This window comes from Oncorhynchus gorbuscha, linkage group LG04, assembly GCF_021184085.1.
Source record: "Oncorhynchus gorbuscha isolate QuinsamMale2020 ecotype Even-year linkage group LG04, OgorEven_v1.0, whole genome shotgun sequence".
In the NCBI taxonomy this organism is placed as follows: domain Eukaryota; kingdom Metazoa; phylum Chordata; class Actinopteri; order Salmoniformes; family Salmonidae; genus Oncorhynchus; species Oncorhynchus gorbuscha.
The window spans coordinates 84,751,055-84,770,796 of NC_060176.1; the positions used below are offsets into that span (position 1 = coordinate 84,751,055).

A 19,742-nucleotide genomic window follows, 5' to 3' on the forward strand; every position below is an offset into this window, starting at 1 on the left:
ATGACTACCGACCCGTAGAACTCACATCTGTAGCCATGAAGTGCTTTGAAAGGCTGGTCATGCCTCACATCAACACCATTATCCCAGAAACCCTAGACCCACCTTAATTTGCATACCACCCCTACAGATCCACAGATGATGTCATCTCTATTGCACTCCACACTGCCCTTTCCCACCTGGACAAAAGGAACACCTATGTGAGAATACTGTTCATTGACTACAGCAATACTGTACTTTTGACTAGAATAGTGCCCTCAAAGCTCATCACTAAGTTAAGGACCCTGGGACTAAACACCTCCCTCTGCTACTGGATCCTGGACTTCCTAGGTGGGGAGGGCCGCCCCCAGGTGGGGAGGGTAGGTCACAACACATCCGCCACACTGATCCTCCTCACAGGAGCCCCTCAATGGTGCGTGCTCAGTCCACTCCTGTACTCCTTGTTCACTTATGACTGCATGGTCAGGCACAACTCCAACACCATCATTAAGTTTGCTGATGACAAGGCCTGATCACCGACAACGACGAGACAGATTATAGGGAGGAGGTCATAGACCTGGTCATGTGGTGCCAGGACAACCTTCTCAGGACAACTCTACATACATGTACATACAGTGGGGAGAACAAGTATTTGATACACTGTTGATTTTGCAGGTTTTCCTACTTACAAAACATGTAGAGGTCTGTAATTTTATCATAGATACATTTCAACTGTGAGAGACGGAATCTAAAACAAAAATCCAGAAAATCACATCGTATGATTTTTAAGTAATTACTTTGCATTTTATTGCATGACATGAGTATTTGATCACCTACCAACCAGTAAGAAATCCGGCTCTCACAGACCTGTTAGTTTTTCTTTAAGAAGCCCCCCTGTTCTCCACTCATTACCTACATTACATATATTAACTGCACCTGTTTGAACTCGTTACCTGTGTAAAAGACACCTGTCCACACACTCAATCAAACAGACTCCAACCTCTCCACAATTGCCAAGACCAGAGAGCTGTGTAAGGACATCAGGGGTAGAATTGTAGACCTGCACAAGGCTGGGATGGGCAACAGGACAATAGGCAAGCAGCTTGGTGAGAAGGCAACAACTGTTGGCGTAATTATTAGAAAATGGAAGAAGTTCAAGATGACGGTCAATCATCCTCAGTCTGGGGCTCCATGCAAGATCTCACCTCGTGGGTCATCAATGATCATGAGGAACGTGAGGGATCAGCCCAGAACTACACGGCAGGACCTGGTCAATGACCTGAAGAGAGCTGGGACCACAGTCTCAAAGAAAACCATTAGTAACACACTACGCCGTCATGGATTAAAATCCTGCAGCGCACTCAAGGTCCCCCTGCTCAAGTCAGCACATGTCCAGGCCCATCTGAAGTTTGCCAATGACCATCTGGATGATACAGAGGAGGAATGGGAGAAATTCATGTGGTCTGATGAGACAAAAATAGAGCTTTTTGGTCTAAACTCCACTCGCCGTGTTTGGTGGAAGAAGAAGGATGAGTAGAACCCCAAGTACACCATCCCAACCATGAAGCATGGAGGTGGAAACATCATTCTTTGGGGATGCTTTTCTGCAAAGGGGACAGGACGACTGCACCATATTGGGGGAGGCTGGATGGGGCCATGTATCGTGAGATCTTGGCCAGCAACCTCCTTCCCTCAGTAAGAGCATTGAAGATGGGTCGTGGCTGGGTCTTCCAGCATGACAACAACCCGAAACACACAGCCAGGGCAACTAAGGAGTGGCTCCGTAAGAAGCATCTCAAGGTCCTGGAGTGGCCTAGCAGGTCTCCAGACCTGAACCCAATAGAAAATCTTTGGAGGGAGCTGAAAGTCCGTATTGCCCAGCGACAGCCCCGAAACCTGAAGGACCTGGAGATCTGTATGGAGGAATGGGCCAAAATCCCTGCTGCAGTGTGTAAAAACCTTGTCAAGAACTACAGGAAACGTATGATCTCTGTAATTGCAAACAAAGGTTTCTGTACCAAATATTAAGTTCTGCTTTTCTGATGTATCAAATACTTATGTCATGCAATAAAATGCAAATTAATTACTTAAAGATCATACAATGTGATTTTCTGGATTTTTGTTTTAGATTCCGTCTCTCATAGTTGAAGTGTACCTATGATAAAAACTGCAGACCTCTTCATGCTTTGTAAGTAGGAAAATCGGCAGTGTATCAAATACATTACATTACATTTAAGTCATTTAGCAGACGCTCTTATCCAGAGCGACTTACAAATTGGTGCGTACACCTTATGACATCCAGTGGAGCAGCCACTTTACAATAGTGCATCTAAATCTTTTAAAGGGGGGGGGGTGAGATGGATTACTTTATCCTATCCTAGGTATTCCTTAAAGAGGTGGGGTTTCAGGTGTCTCCGGAAGGTGGTGATTGACTCCGCTGTCCTGGCGTCGTGAGGGAGTTTGTTCCACCATTGGGGGGACAGAGCAGCAAACAGTTTTGACTGGGCTGAGCGGGAACTGTACTTCCTCAGTGGTAGGGAGGCGAGCAGGCCAGAGGTGGATGAACGCAGTGCCCTTGTTTGGGTGTAGGGCCTGATCAGAGCCTGGAGGTACTGAGGTGCCGTTCCCCTCACAGCTCCATAGGCAAGCACCATGGTCTTGTAGCGGATGCGAGCTTCAACTGGAAGCCAGTGGAGAGAGCGGAGGAGCGGGGTGACGTGAGAGAACTTGGGGAGGTTGAACACCAGACGGGCTGCGGCATTCTGGATGAGTTGTAGGGGTTTAATGGCACAGGCAGGGAGCCCAGCCAACAGCGAGTTGCAGTAATCCAGACGGGAGATGACAAGTGCCTGGATTAGGACCTGCGCCGCTTCCTGTGTGAGGCAGGGTCGTACTCTGCGGATGTTGTAGAGCATGAACCTACAGGAACGGGCCACCGCCTTGATATTAGTTGAGAACGACAGGGTGTTGTCCAGGATCACGCCAAGGTTCTTAGCGCTCTGGGAGGAGGACACAATGGAGTTGTTATACCACTGTTATTTTCCTGATACCACACTTCCAGAGCCCTCACCTCCTCCCTGTAGGCTATCACATCGTTGTTGGTATTTAAGCTTACTACTGTTGTCATCTGCGAACTTGATGATTGAGTTGGATGCGTGTTTGGCCATGCAGTCATGGGTGAGCAGGGAGTGCAGGAAGGGGTTGAGCATGCACCCTTGGCACATGCTCTGAGGATGCGGCTAGGGATGTTGCCTGGGCCGGCATCCTTGCATGGGTTAACATAATAATAATAATAATAATATATGCCATTTAGCAGACGCTTTTATCCAAAGCGACTTACAGTCATGTGTGCATACATTCTACGTATGGGTGGTCCCGGGGATCGAACCCACTACCCTGGCGTTACAAGCGCCATGCTCTACCAACTGAGCTACAGCTACAGAAACACACTTGAAAGTCTTGCTCATGTCGGCCACGGAGAGGTATTATCTAGGTGAGTTTCTGAGGTCGACAGAATATGAATATGGTGTTTGCCAACACCCCTTTGATAATGTACATTATCTGCAGCATTATGACAACTCGGCGACACAATTGTAGGGATTAACTGAGTCCAGGAGCCAAGATGATTTGGATGGACTCCATCATTCCTGTCGAGCATCTTCTGTTTCCAGAAGGTGTCAAAGTTATCTATAAAAGTGATTGCAACAGAGTTACAGTTACAGGTGTGTAATGCCAGTAGCCCTTGAAACCCGCGGCCCAACATTGGTAACCTGAAAGAGTTGGCCGCTTTTTGGAATCTTTCAGTTCTATAATCAGTTATACTGTATCACTCTGTATCCCCCAACATCAATCTGTCCCAGTTCACATCAGCCTGTAGCACCCTGTATCAATCTGTATCAGTGTGTATCATCCTGTATAAATCTGTATCACCCTCTATCAGTCTGTATCACCCTGTATCGGTCTATCAGTCTGCATAAGTCTAGAGCGTCTGCTAAATGACTTAAATGTAATGTAAATGTATGTCAGTCGATCAGTCTCTATCAGTCTGTATAAGTATGTATCAGTCTGCATCACCCTGTATCAGTTTGTATCACCCTGTATCCATCTGTATCAGTCTTTATCACCTTGTACCAGTCTGTATCCGTCTGTATCAGTATCAGTCTGTATCACCCTGTACCAGTCTGTATCACCCTGTATCAGTCTGTATTACCCTGTATCATACTAGCAGTCAGTATCAGTCTGTATCACCTTGTACCAGTCTGTATCCGTCTGTATCAGTATCAGTCTGTATCACCCTGTACCAGTCTGTATCACCCTGTATCATACTAGCAGTCTGTATTGTCTGTATCATACTAGCAGTCAGTATCAGTCAGATTCACCCTGTATAATTCTCAATCCTCCGATCTGTCTGTATCCCCCTGTATCGGTCTGTATAACCCTGGTCGATGCCTCTCCATGCTGAATCTGTCCTTGTTATCTGAGATTATGTTCTTTCTTTCCATCCTGTCTAAATCAGGCTCCTAATCAGAGATGTGCTTGATTTGATTATCAGATAGTGTTATTTGAAGTAACTGGTATCCAAGGGGACTGGTAAAGCAGCAGTGACATGGATTCAGTCTGAATGACACTAACAACCTGTCTGGCCTGCAGGAGATGTATGACGTAATCTTGGATGAGAACCAGCTGAGTGATGCCTGTGAGCACATAGCAGACTACCTAGAGGCCTACTGGAGGGCCACCCACCCCCCAGAAACAGAACCTGTTAACCCCTTAGTGGAGAAGCTGGCAGAGAACACTCTGGCTATCAGCCCTGCTCCAAAGGTAACACGAAATCTAACCATAACTCCAACCTCAACCCAAAATCTAACCACAATCCAACTTCACAGATAGAACACCACCATAGTTATAATGTCACCATAGTTATAATGTCAACATAGTTATAATGTCACCATAGTTATTATGTCACCATAGTTATTATGTCACCATAGTTATTATGTCAACATAGTTATAATGTCACCATAGTTATAATGTCACCATAGTTATTATGTCAACATAGTTATAATGTCACCATAGTTATAATGTCACCATAGTTATAATGTCAACATAGTTATAATGTCAACATAGTTATGTCACCATAGTTATAATGTCAACATAGTTATAATGTCACCATAGTTATCATGTCATCATAGTTATTATGTCAACATAGTTATTATGTCACCATAGTTATAATGTCACCATAGTTATAATGTCACCATAGTTATAATGTCACCATAGTTATAATGTCACCATAGTTATAATGTCAACATAGTTATAATGTCACCATAGTTATAATGTCACCATAGTTATAATGTCAACATAGTTATAATGTCACCATAGTTATGTCACCATAGTTATAATGTCAACATAGTTATAATGTCACCATAGTTATAATGTCACCATAGTTATAATGTCACCATAGTTATAATGTCAACATAGTTATAATGTCAACATAGTTATAATGTCACCATAGTTATAATGTCACCATAGTTATGATGTCACCATAGTTATAATGTCACCATAGTTATGATGTCACCATAGTTATAATGTCACCATAGTTATGATGTCACCATAGTTATTATGTCACCATAGTTATAATGTCACCATAGTCATAATGTCACCATAGTTATTATGTCACCATAGTTATGATGTCACCATAGTTATAATGTCAACATAGCTATAATGTCACCATAGTTATAATGTCACCATAGTTATAATGTCACCATAGTTATTATGTCACCATAATTATAATGTCACCATAGTTATAATGTCACCATAGTTATTATGTCACCATAGTTATGATGTCACCATAGTTATAATGTCACCATAGTTATTATGTCAACATAGTTATGATGTGACCAAAGTTATAATGTCACCATAGTCATGTCAACATAGTTATTATGTCAACATAGTTATGATTTCACCATAGTTATCATGTCAACATAGTTATGACTGTAAGTCGCTTTGGATAAAAGCGTCTGCTAAATGGCATATATTATTATTATTATATTATTATTATGTCAACATAGTTTTAATGTCACCATAGTTATAATGTCACCATAGTTATGATGTCACCATAGTTAGAATGTCACCATAGTTATGATGTCACCATAGTTATGATGTCACCATAGTTATGATGTCACCATAGTTATGATGTCACCATAGTTATAATGTCACCATAGTTATAATGTCACCATAGTTATAATGTCACCATAGTTATGATTTCACCATAGTTATCATGTCAACATAGTTATGTCACCATAGTTATAATGTCAACGTAGTTATAATGTCAACATAGTTATGTCAAAATAGTTATAATGTCACCATAGTTATGTCACCATAGTTATGTCAACATAGTTATAATGTCACCATAGTTATGTCACCATAGTTATGTCAACATAGTTATAATGTCACCATAGTTATGATTTCACCATAGTTATGATGTCACCAAAGTTATGTCACCATAGTTATAATGTCAACGTAGTTATAATGTCACCATAGTTATAATGTGACCATAGTTATAATGTGACCATAGTTATTATGTCATCATAGTTATTATGTCACCATAGTTATAATTTCACCATAATTATTATGTCACCATAGTTATAATGTCACCATAGTTATAATGTCACCATAGTTATAATGTCACCATAGTAAAAATGTCACCATAGTTATGTCAACATAGTTATTATGTCGCCATAGTTATAATGTCGCCATACTTATGATGTCAACATAGTTATAATGTCACCATAGTTATAATGTCATCATAGTTATAATGTCACCATAGTTATAATGTCAACATAGTTATAATGTCAACATAGTTATAATGTCACTATAGTTATTATGTCACCATAGTTATAATGTCACCGTAGTTATAATGTCACTATGGTTATAATGTCGCCATAGTTATAATGTCACCATAGTTATAATGTCAACGTAGTTATAATGTCAACATAGTTATGTCAAAATAGTTATAATGTCACCATAGTTATGTCACCATAGTTATGTCAACATAGTTATAATGTCACCATAGTTATGTCACCATAGTTATGTCAACATAGTTATAATGTCACCATAGTTATGATTTCACCATAGTTATGATGTCACCAAAGTTATGTCACCATAGTTATAATGTCAACGTAGTTATAATGTCACCATAGTTATAATGTGACCATAGTTATAATGTGACCATAGTTATTATGTCATCATAGTTATTATGTCACCATAGTTATAATTTCACCATAATTATTATGTCACCATAGTTATAATGTCACCATAGTTATAATGTCACCATAGTTATAATGTCACCATAGTAAAAATGTCACCATAGTTATGTCAACATAGTTATTATGTCGCCATAGTTATAATGTCGCCATACTTATGATGTCAACATAGTTATAATGTCACCATAGTTATAATGTCATCATAGTTATAATGTCACCATAGTTATAATGTCAACATAGTTATAATGTCAACATAGTTATAATGTCACTATAGTTATTATGTCACCATAGTTATAATGTCACCGTAGTTATAATGTCACTATGGTTATAATGTCGCCATAGTTATAATGTCACCATAGTTATAATGTCACTATAGTTATAATGTCGCCATAGTTATTATGTCACCATAGTTATGTCAACATACTTATAATGTCACCATAGTAAAAATGTCACCATAGTAAAAATGTCAACATATTTATAATGTCACCATAGTTATAATGTCACCATAGTTATGATGTCACCATAGTTATAATGTCAACATAGTTATAATGTCAACATAGTTATAATGTCACCATAGTTATAATATCACCACAGTTATTATGTCACCATAGTTATAATATCACCATAGTTATAATGTCACCATAGTTATGTCACCATAGTTATGTCACCATAGTAATAATGTCACCATAGTTATAATGTCAACATAGTTATAATGTCACCATAGTTATGTCACCATAGTTATAATGTCAACACAGTTATAATGTCACCATAGTTATAATGTGACCATAGTTAAAATGTCAACATAGTTATAATGTCACCATAGTTAGTACGTCACTGTAGTTAGAACCTCACTGTAGTTAGAACCTCACTGTAGTTAGAACCTCACTGTAGTTAGAACCTCACTGTAGTTAGAAGGTCAACAGAGTTGGAACAGAATAGGAATGTCACCATAGTTAGAACGTCACATTGTTGGATCATAATTAGAACGTTACCGTAGTTATATCACCATAGTTAGAATGTTATAGTAGTTAGAATGTCACCTTAGCGGTACTCAAACTCCTGTTTTCATTTTCATCATGTGCCATTTGTCATTTCTTCTCCCTCTTTACTAATATCCTGTGGAAAATACCAGAAGTGACATATCTTTTTCTGGTGAGTCACCACGTAGACACCATCTACCGTCTACACCATAGACACATATAAACACCCCATATATACACCATATGAACACCAAATACAGTATACATCATTGACACACCATATATAAACCATATACATACCATATGTACACCAAATACAGTATACACCATTGACACACCATATATATACCATATGTACACCATATAAACACCATATATAAACCATATACATACCATATGTACACCAAAGTATATAATGTCACCATAGTTATAATGTCATCATAGTTATAATGTCACCATAGTTATAATGTCATCATAGTTATAATGTCACCATAGTTATAATGTCACCGTAGTTATAATGTCACCATAGTTATTAATGTCACCAAAGTTATGTCACCATAGTTATAATGTCACCATAGTTATAATGTCACCATAGTTATAATGTCATCATAGTTATTATGTCACCATAGTTATAATGTCACCATAGTTATTATGTCAACATAGTTATTATGTCACCATAGTTATAATGTCACCATAGTTATAATGTCACCATAGTTATAATGTCATCATAGTTATAATGTCACCATAGTTATAATGTCATCATAGTTATAATGTCACCAAAGTTATGTCACCATAGTTATAATGTCACCATAGTTATTATGTCAACATAGTTATTATGTCAACATAGTTATTATGTCAACATAGTTATAATGTCACCATAGTTATAATGTCATCATAGTTATAATGTCACCATAGTTATAATGTCATCATAGTTATAATGTCACCATAGTTATAATGTCACCGTAGTTATAATGTCACCATAGTTATTAATGTCACCAAAGTTATGTCACCATAGTTATAATGTCACCATAGTTATAATGTCACCATAGTTATAATGTCAACATAGTTATAATGTCACCATAGTTATAATGTCACCATAGTTATAATGTCACCATAGTTATGATTTCACCATAGTTATAACGTCAAAATAGTTATAATGTCAACATAGTTATAATGTCACCATAGTTATAATGTCACCATAGTTATAACATCACCATAGTTATTATGTCAACATAGTTATTATGTCACCATAGTTATAACGTCACCATAGTTATTATGTCAACATAGTTATAATGTCACCATAGTTTTTACGTCACCATAATTATGATGTCAAAATAGTTATAATGTCACTATAGTAAAAATGTCAACATAGTTATAATTGTCACGCCTTGGTCTTAGTATTTTGTGTTTTCGTTAATTATTTGGTCAGTCCAGGGTGTGACATGGGTTTATTTTGTTGTATTTCGTATTTGGGTTTTGTAGTTTATTGGGATTGTGGCTGAGTAGGGGTGTTGCATAGGTTTGGCTGCCTGAGGCGGTTGTCAATCAGAGTCAGGTGATTCTCGTTGTCTCTGATTGGGAACCGTATTTAGGTAGCCGGGGTTTCACTGTGTATTTCGTGGGTGTTTGTTCCTGTCTCTGTGTAGTGTTCACCAGATAGGCTGTAATGTCACCATAGTTATGATGTCAACATAGTTATGATGTCACCATAGTTATAATGTCACCATAGTTATAATGTCACCATAGTTATAATGTCACCATAGTTATAATGTCACCATAGTTATAATGTCAACATAGTTATTGTGTCACCATAGTTATAATGTCACCATAGTTATAATGTCACCATAGTTATAATGTCACCATAGTTATTATGTCACCATAGTTATAATGTCACCATAGTTATAATGTCAACATAGTTATTATGTCACCATAGTTATAATGTCACCATAGTTATAATGTCACCATAGTTATAATGTCAACATAGTTATAATGTCAACATAGGTATAATGTCAACATAGTTATTATGTCACCATAGTTATTATGTCACCATAGTTATTATGTCACCATAGTTATTATGTCACCATAGTTATAATGTCACCATAGTTATAATGTCAACATAGTTATTATGTCACCATAGTTATAATGTCACCAGTTATAATGTCAACATAGTTATCATGTTAACATAGTTATGTCACCATAGTTATAATGTCACCATAGTTATAAAGTCACCATAGTTATAATGTCACCATAGTTATAATGTCAACATAGTTATAATGTCACCACAGTTATAATGTCACCACAGTTATAATGTCAACATAGTTATCATGTTAACATAGTTATGTCACCATAGTTATAATGTCACCATAGTTATAATGTCACCATAGTTATAATGTCAACATAGTTATAATGTCACCACAGTTATAATGTCACCACAGTTATAATGTCAACATAGTTATCATGTTAACATAGTTATGTCACCATAGTTATAATGTCACCATAGTTATAATGTCAACATAGTTATAATGTCACCACAGTTATGATGTCACCTTAGTTATAATGTCACCATAGTTATGATGTCACCATAGTTATGTCACTATAGTTATGATGTCACCATAGTTATAATGTCACCATAGTTATAATGTCACCATAGTTATGATGTCAACATAGTTATAATGTCAACATAGTTATAATGTCAACATAGTTATAATGTCAACATAGTTATAATGTCACCATAGTTATAATGTCACCATAGTTATAATGTCACCATAGTTATAATGTCAACATAGTTATTATGTCACCATAGTTATAATGTCACCATAGTTATAATGTCACCATAGTTATAATGTCACCATAGTAATAATGTCACCATAGTTATAATGTCACCAAAGTTTTTGTCATTTTGTCATTTGTCATTTCTTCTCCCTCTTTACTAATATCCTGTGGAAAATACCAGAAGTGACATATCTTTTTCTGGTGAGTCACCACGTAGACACCATCTACCGTCTACACCATAGACACATATAAACACCCCATATATACACCATATGAACACCAAATACAGTATACACCATTGACACACCATATATAAACCATATACATACCATATGTACACCAAATACAGTATACACCATTGACACACCATATAAACACCATATATAAACCATATACATACCATATGTACACCAAATACAGTAAAAATCAAATCCAATTTTATTTGTCACATACACATTGTTAGCAGATGTGTAGCGAAATGCTTGTGCTTCTAGTTCCGACAATGCAGTAATAACCAACAAGTAATCTAGCTAACAATTCCAAAACTACTACCTTATAGACACAAGTGTAAGGGGATAAAGAATAGGTACATAAAGATATATGAATGAGTGATGGTACAGATAATCATGGGCAAGATACAGTAGATGGTATTGAGTGCAGTATATACATATGAGATGAGTATGTAAACAAAGTGGCATAGTTAAAGTGGCTAGTGATACATGTATTACATAAAGATACAGTAGATGATATAGAGTACAGTATATACATATACATATGAGATGAATAATGTAGGGTATGTAAACATTATATTAGGTAGAATTGTTTAAAGTGGCTAGTGATATATTTTACATCATTTCCCATCAATTCCCATTATTAAAGTGGCTGGAGTTGAGTCAGTGTGTTGGCAGCAGCCACTCAATGTTAGTGGTGGCTGTTTAACAGTCTGATGGCCTTGAGATAGAAGCTGTTTTTCAGTCTCTCGGTCCCAGCTTTGATGCACCTGTACTGACCTCGCCTTCTGGATGATAGCGGGGTGAACAGGCAGTGGCTCGGGTGGTTGTTGTCCTTGATGATCTTTATGGCCTTCCTGTGACATCGGGTGGTGTAGGTGTCCTGGAGGGCAGGTAGTTTGCCCCCGGTGATGCGTTGCGCAGACCTCACTACCCTCTGGAGAGCCTTACGGTTGTGGGCGGAGCAGTTGCCGTACCAGGCGGTGATACAGCCCGACAGGATGCTCTCGATTGTGCATCTGTAGAAGTTTGTGAGTGCTTTTGGTGACAAGCCGAATTTCTTCAGCCTCCTGAGGTTGAAAAGGCGCTGCTGCGCCTTCTTCACGACGCTGTCTGTGTGGGTGGACCAATTCAGTTTGTCCGTGATGTGTACGCAGAGGAACTTAAAACTTACTACCCTCTCCACTACTGTTCCATCGATGTGGATAGGGGGGTGTTCCCTCTGCTGTTTCCTGAAGTCCACAATCATCTCCTTAGTTTTGTTGACGTTGAATGTGAGGTTATTTTCCTGACACCACCCTCCGAGGGCCCTCACCTCCTCCCTGTAGGCCGTCTCGTCGTTGTTGGTAATCAAGCCTACCACTGTTGTGTCGTCCGCAAACTTGATGATTGAGATGGAGGCGTGCATGGCCACTCAGTCGTGGGTGAAAAGGGAGTACAGGAGAGGGCTCAGAACGCACCCTTGTGGGGCCCCAGTGTTGAGGATCAACGGGGTGGAGATGTTGTTGCCTACCCTCACCACCTGGGGGCGGCCCATCAGGAAGTCCAGTACCCAGTTGCACAGGGCGGGGTCGAGACCCAGGGTCTCAAGCTTGATGACGAGCTTGGAGGGCACTATGGTGTTAAATGCCGAGCTGTAGTCGATGAACAGCATTCTCACATAGGTATTCCTCTTGTCCAGATGGGTTAGGGCAGTGTGCAGTGTGGTTGAGATTGCATCGTCTGTGGACCTATTTGGGCGGTAATCAAATTGGAGTGGGTCTAGGGTGTCAGGTAGGGTGGAGGTGATATGGTCCTTGACTAGTCTCTCAAAGCACTTCATGATGACGGAAGTGAGTGCTACGGGGCGGTAGTCGTTTAGCTCAGTTACCTTAGCTTTATTGGGAACAGGAACAATGGTGGCCCTCTTGAAGCATGTGGGAACAATAGACTGGGATAGGGATTGATTGAATATGTCCGTAAACACACCAGCCAGCTGGTCTGCGCATGCTCTGAGGGCGCGGCTGGGGATGCCGTCTGGGCCTGCAGCCTTGCGAGGGTTGACACGTTTAAATGTTTTGCTCACGTCGGCTGTAGTGAAGGAGAGTCCGCATGTTTTTGTTGCGGGCCGTGTCAGTGGCACTGTGTTGTCCTCAAAGCGGGCAAAAAAGTTATTTAGTCTGCCTGGGAGCAAGACATCCTGGTCCGTGACGGGGCTGGTTTTCTTTTTGTAATCCGTGATTGACTGTAGACCCTGCCACATACCTCTTATGTCTGAGCCGTTGAATTGAGATATACACCATAGACACACCATATGTACACCATATAAAGTATACATTATATACACACATTTACACATCATACACTGTATATACACCATATATACAGTGCATTTAGAAGGTATTCAGACCCCTTAACTTTTTCCACATTTTGTTACGTTACAGCCCTATTCTGAAATGTATTAAATAGTTTTTTCTCTCATCAATCTACACACAATACCCCATAATGATAAAGCAAAAACAAATGTATTCAAAATAAAGTTACATTTACATAAGTATTCAGACCCTTTACTCAGCATCGTTGGCAGCGATTACAGCCTTGAGTCTTCTTGGGTATGATGCTACAAGCGTGGCACACCTGTATTTGAGGAGTTTCTCCCATTCTTCTCTGCAGATCCTCTCAAGCTCTGTCAGGTTGGATGAGGAGCATTGCTGCACAACTTTTTTTTGGTGTCTCCAGAGATTTTAGATCAGGTTCGAGTCCGGGCTCTGGCTGGGCCAGAGCTCCTGCGTTGGGTCGTTGTCCTGTTGGAAGGTGATCCTTCACCCTAGTCTGAGGTCTTGAGCACTTTGGAGCAGGCTTTCATCATAGATCTCACTGTACATCTCCCTTCATCTTTCCTTCCATCCTGACTAGTCTCCCAGTCGATGCCGCTGAAAAACATCCACACAGCGTGATGCTGGCACTACCCTGGTAGACCGTAGGGGTGGTGCTTGGTTTCAATAGGCCAGAGAATCTGGTTTCTTAGGGTCCGAGAGTCCTTTAGGTGCCTTTTGTCAAACTCCAAGTGTGTGGTCATGTGCCTTTTACTGAGGAGGGGCTTCCATCTGGCCACTCTACCATAAAGGCCTGATTGGTGGAGTGCTGCACTGATGGTTGTCCTTCTGGAAGGTTCTCCCATCTCCACAAAGGAACTCTGGAGCCATGTCAAAGTAACCACCGGGTTCTTGGTCACCTCCCTGACCAAGTCCCTTCTCCCCAGATTGCTCAGTTTGGCCGGGCAGTCAGCTCTTCGGAGAGTCTTGGTGGTTCCAAACGTCTTCCATTTCGGAATGGATGCCACTGAGTTCTTGGAGATCTTCAATGCTGTAGAACATTTTTGGTACCCTTCCCCAGGGCTGTACCTTGTCACAATCCTGCCTCAGAGCTCTATGGATGATTGCTTCGCCCTCATGGCTTGGTTTTTGCTCTGACATTCACTATCAGCTGTGGGACCTAATATAGACAGGTGTGTCTTCAAAATCATTTTCCAATCAATTGAATGTACCACAGATGGACTCCAATCAAGTTGTAGAAACATCAAGTATGATCAAAGGAAACAGGATGCACCCGAGCTCAATTTCGAGTCTCATAGCAAAGGGTCTGAATACTTATGTAAATAAGGTGTGTTTTTTTTATTGGTGATAATTTTGTTAAAATGTTAAAAAACCTATTTTCACTTTGTCATGATGTGTGGAGATTGAGAGGGGTGGGGTGTAATCCATTTTAGAATAAGGCTGTAAGGGAACACAATGTGGAAAAGGGAAGGGGTCCGAATACACACACCGTCTATACACTTTTTACAGGTAGTCAATGTTGAGACCAAAGTATATTTTCCAGATGAGCCCTGTGTAGCACCACAACACAAACACATTGATATACACAATAAAATACACAAAAAGCAAAAAGCAATCATGAAAATACATTCAATAATAAAGTCCCCTAGCAACCATATGAAATGCCCTAGAGACACCAATACCTCAAATTTTAAAGTTAATTGTAAATGATTCCACACGCTGGCAAATGCTGATCTACCTAAATCTACACATCAAAGGAGTTTCCAGAGTTAACTAATCCTGTGAATGGGTTTGATAACTTGTCAGTTTAAATCTTACCAGTGATGTTAGGTAAGGAAGAAGTTTGTGGAGCAGGATTTTGTAGACATAAAGAGCGTGATGATGTGATCTCCTTCAAAGAGGTCCAGCCAGCCTTTTGGTAATGAATAGAGTGATTAGTAATAAAACTGTCTGCTGTGATAAAACGAAGGGAGCTATGAAACAGCATTCAAGAGTTTAACAGTAGAAGCAGCTGCACTGAAAAATAGTAATAATCAATAATCCATAATCAACAACAGGTTGACAGCACAATCTGCTTCCTGCTGACTAGAGAGAGACCAGTTTCTTAATAATAATAATAATATATGCCATTTAGCAGACGCTTTTATCCAAAGCGACTTACAGTCATGTGTGCATACATTCTACGTATGGGTGGTCCCGGGGATTGAACCCACTACCCTGGAGTTACAAGCGCCATGCTCTACCAACTGAGCTACAACTGAGCTACAGAAGGACCTCTTAACAAGCTAAGTTGTATGTTTTTTGAACTATAAATCATTGTCAATCCAAATACCAAGGTATTTGTATGCAGAGACTCGTTAGATTCTAGAGCCATCCTGTAATGATGGGATGGTGAGTCGGAAGAAGGTTTCAGGTGAAACGTTTTAATACAACAAAACCAAGAACATAACACAAACATAAGGCAGAACGCCGATACACAAGAACAATACAAACTGGTGTGTGAACCTGGAAGAGTGACATAAAGGGGAGGAAATTAAGGTAATGGAGTCCACGTGTGAATCATAATGATTCACAGGTATGCGTGCTGATGAATCCCAGGACCGGTGGTTAGTACTCTGGCGACGTTGTACGCCGGAGGGGAAGAGCAGATGTGACAGTACCCCCCCCTCTGACGTGCGAATCCAGCCACAGGACGATGCCGACCAGGGGGACGACCTCAAGGACAAGGAGCGGGTCGGTCCAGGCGGCGAAGGTGGAAATCACCAATGATGTTGGAATCCAGAATGTCTTCCACTGGAACCCAACACCCCTCTGGGCCATACCCCTCCCAGTCCACCAGATACTGGAGGCGGCCCCACGACGTCGGGAGTCCAGTAGGGATCTGACAGCGTACGCCGGTCTCCCCTCGATGTCCAGGGGGTCGGAGGTGTGTTGTGGGGGACAGCATCAGTTAGGGGACCAGGAACCACCAGCCTGAGAAGGGGAACATGAAAAGACGGTGAGATATGGTAGTGACAGGGTAATTGTAAACTGTATGTCACCTCATTGACCCTCCGGAAAATCTTGAATGGCCCCACAAACCGGGGGCTCAGTTTCTTGCAGGGCAGGTGGAGTGGGAGGTTCCTGGTAGAGACCCTGCTCCTTCTGATGACGGACCGCATGCTGGAGTTAAAGGCGCATTGTTCCACACCTCCTCGGCACACCAGAACCACTCATCTACTGCAGGAACCACGGTCTGGCCCGAGGTTCACAGGGTCAGTGCCGACTGGAAACCCAACACACTGGAAGGTGGTCAACCCATTAGAGGAGCGATGTAGAGAGTTCTGGGCGTACTCTGCCCAAGGAAAGAAACGTGCCCACTCACCCTGCCGGTCCTGACAGTGACTCCTCAGGAAACTCCCCAGCTCTCTCCACCTGCATGTTAGACTGAGGCCAATACCTGGATGTGAGGCTAACCATGACCCCAAGCTTCTCCAAGAAGGCCCTCAATACTCGGGATATGAATTGTGGTTCACAGTCTGAGACAATGTCTTTCGGAAGACCATAATACCGGAAGACCTCATTGACCTGGAGAGCAGTGGGAAGACCAGGATTAAATTACATGACTTGGAGAATCTATCCACAACCAGCAGAATGGTGGTGAAACCATCAGAAGGGGGAAGATCAGTAACCAAGTCAATGGGTAGATGGGACCAAGGTCCCTGAGGCACGGGAAGCGGCAGGAGTTTCTCTGCTGGAGCATTCCGGGGGGGGGGACTTGGTTTGAGCACACATGGAACAGGAGTTGACATACCACATAACATCTCGCACTACGGTGGGCCACCAGTATTTCTCAGTGATGGAATGGATGGTGCGAGAAATACCTGGATGTCTAGCGAGGCCAGCTGTGTCCTCAGGTCAGCAGCCGATCCCTTTTCCCTGTGGGAACGTAGATGTGTGTGCCCAGGTCAGCAGCCGATCCCTTTTCCCTGATGGAACGTAGATGTGTGTTCCCAGGTCAGCAGCCAATCCCTTTTCCCCGTGGGAACATAGATGTGTGTGCTCAGGTCAGCAGCCGATCCCTTTTCCCTGTGGGAACGTAGATGTGTGTGCTCAGGTCAGCAGCCAATCCCTTATCCCTGTGGGAACGTAGATGTGTGTGCCCAGGTCAGCAGCCGATCCCTATTCCTTGTGGGAACGGGAGTAGAATTACGGGGTGTGGGCTCCCTCTGTAGACCCTGGCGGATGTCCACCTCTACGTCCCAAACCACTGGACCCACGACTCGGGAGGATGGGATTATAAGTGCCCTCTGGACAGGAGTCTCTCCCAAATCATAGATACGGGACAGGGCCTTGATGTTCTTAGAACCTCGGGAATAGGTCAGTGTGAAGTCGAACCTGGTGAAGAAGAGGGCCCATCTGGCTTGACGCGGCTTCAGTCTCCTCGCTGTCCGTATGTACTCAAGGTTCAGATGGTCGGTGAGAATGAAGAATGGTTCCTTGGCACCCTCCAGCCAGTGTCTCCACTCCTCTAATGCCAACTTCCCCGCCAAGTGCTCCCGATTGCCAACGTCGTTATTCCTATTTGCAGGGGACAGTTTCTTGAAGAAAGCACAAGGACACAATTTTAGTGGGTCCCCCTGTCTTTTTGACAAAACTGCACCAACACCCACCTTCAATGCATCTACCTCAACCACAAAAGGTAGCGTAGAATCTGGGTGTTTTAGCAAGGGGGAAGAGGTGAAATGCCCCTCGAGGAGTTGAAAGGCCTCGTCGGCTGCTGGAGACAAAACCAACCTACCAGGCCCACCCTTGAGGGAGGTGAGAGGGGTGGCGACGGCACTGAAGTTCCTGATGAAGAGGCGGTAAAAGTTGGAAAACCCCAAAAACCATTGTAACCCATTTGATGATGTTTGGGACTGGCCATGACCTTACCGTATCTATCTTCTTGTCCTCCATCCTCCCTCCCTGTGGGCTGATTTGGTAGCCCAAGAAGGAGACAGCCCTCTGGTGGAATAGGCACTTCGCCGCCTTGACGAACAGGTGGTTAGGAAAGAGGCGTTCAAGGACTGCTCAAATGTGAGTGATGTGATCCTCCAGGTTGGTAGAGAAGATCAGGTTGTCTTCGATGTACACAATCACCTGACATCCGAGCATGTCCCTGAACACCTCGTTGACAAATACCTGGAACACTGACGGAGCATTGGCTAAGCCAAAGGGAATAACCAAGTACTCGTAGTGACCAGACATCGTGCCGAACGCCGTCTTCCACTCATCCCCCTCCCATATGCAAATTAAATTGTAGGCACGCAGGTCCAGTTTGGACCGGGCTCCGGGGAGCTGCTTGATGGTACCGATACTTCGTGATGATGTCATTGAGTCCATAGTAATCAATACAAGGGCGTAATCCTCCCTCCTTCTTGGCCACAAAGAAGAAACCAGCCAAGGGAGGGGACGTGGACCTGCAGATGAAACCCTGTTGGAGAGCCACTTGAATGTAGTCCTCTGACATTGAGGTGTAGCACCAGAAGACAGGTCAATGGCACAGTCCCAGGGGTGATGAGGAGGGAGACAGGTAGTGCAGGTCTTGGAGAATACCTCCCTTAGATCCTGATATTCCTCCGGGATGTTGGGCAACCACAGGACTCTAAACTGACGTGGAACCACAATGGACAGGAAAGCAGGTCTTCCGGCATTCAAGTGACCAGTCAATGATTCTCATCCTCGACCATGAGATGATAGGGTTATGGAGCTGAAGTCAAGGTAGGCCCAGGATGATCTTGTGAACTGGTGCACTAATGATGAAAGGGATGTTTTCCTGGTGATTGGGCTCCACGGTGAGTGGTTGGGTGAGGTGTGTGATGGTTCCGGATCTTAGAGGCCGACAGTCGAGACCTTGAACCGGAAAAGGAGAGGGGAGTGGGTAGGTAGTACTATTGAAAGAGGAGACAATGGTCTGAATCATAAAGTTCCCCGCCGCACTAGAATCCACTAAAGCTGTAGACAGGGCATGAGGGACAGTCAACCAGAGTGATGGGTACTAAAAAGAGTCTAACAGGAAGAGCAGTAGATAGAATACTCACTCCTGGTACAGGAGATGTAACGTCACGTGACCGTTCCTCTGCTCTAGTGGATCCCGGATTCTGTAGTAATGGACACAGCTGGTGCTTGTGCCCTCCTTGGCCACAGTACAGACAGAGCCCCAGCTGCATCCGTTGTAGCGGATTTATT

The 19,742-nt window shown here is 42.0% G+C and overlaps 1 protein-coding gene across 7 annotated transcripts in view; it reads left to right on the forward strand.

Moving 5' to 3' along the window:
* cacnb2b (calcium channel, voltage-dependent, beta 2b) overlaps positions 1 to 19,742 on the forward strand; it is a 140,718-nt gene that overhangs the window by 104,501 nt on the left and 16,475 nt on the right. For 3 of the 7 annotated variants that reach the window (XM_046348237.1, XM_046348240.1, XM_046348239.1), the window contains exons 13-15: positions 4,627 to 4,797; positions 8,368 to 8,387; positions 11,169 to 11,188. In XM_046348237.1, the coding sequence (XP_046204193.1) occupies positions 4,627 to 4,797; positions 8,368 to 8,373 (177 nt within the window). In that variant the 3' untranslated portion in view covers positions 8,374 to 8,387; positions 11,169 to 11,188. The remainder of the gene's footprint in view (positions 1 to 4,626; positions 4,798 to 8,367; positions 8,388 to 11,168; positions 11,189 to 19,742) is intronic. The other 4 variants (XM_046348238.1, XM_046348241.1, XM_046348235.1 and 1 more) reach the window with 2 other exon arrangements.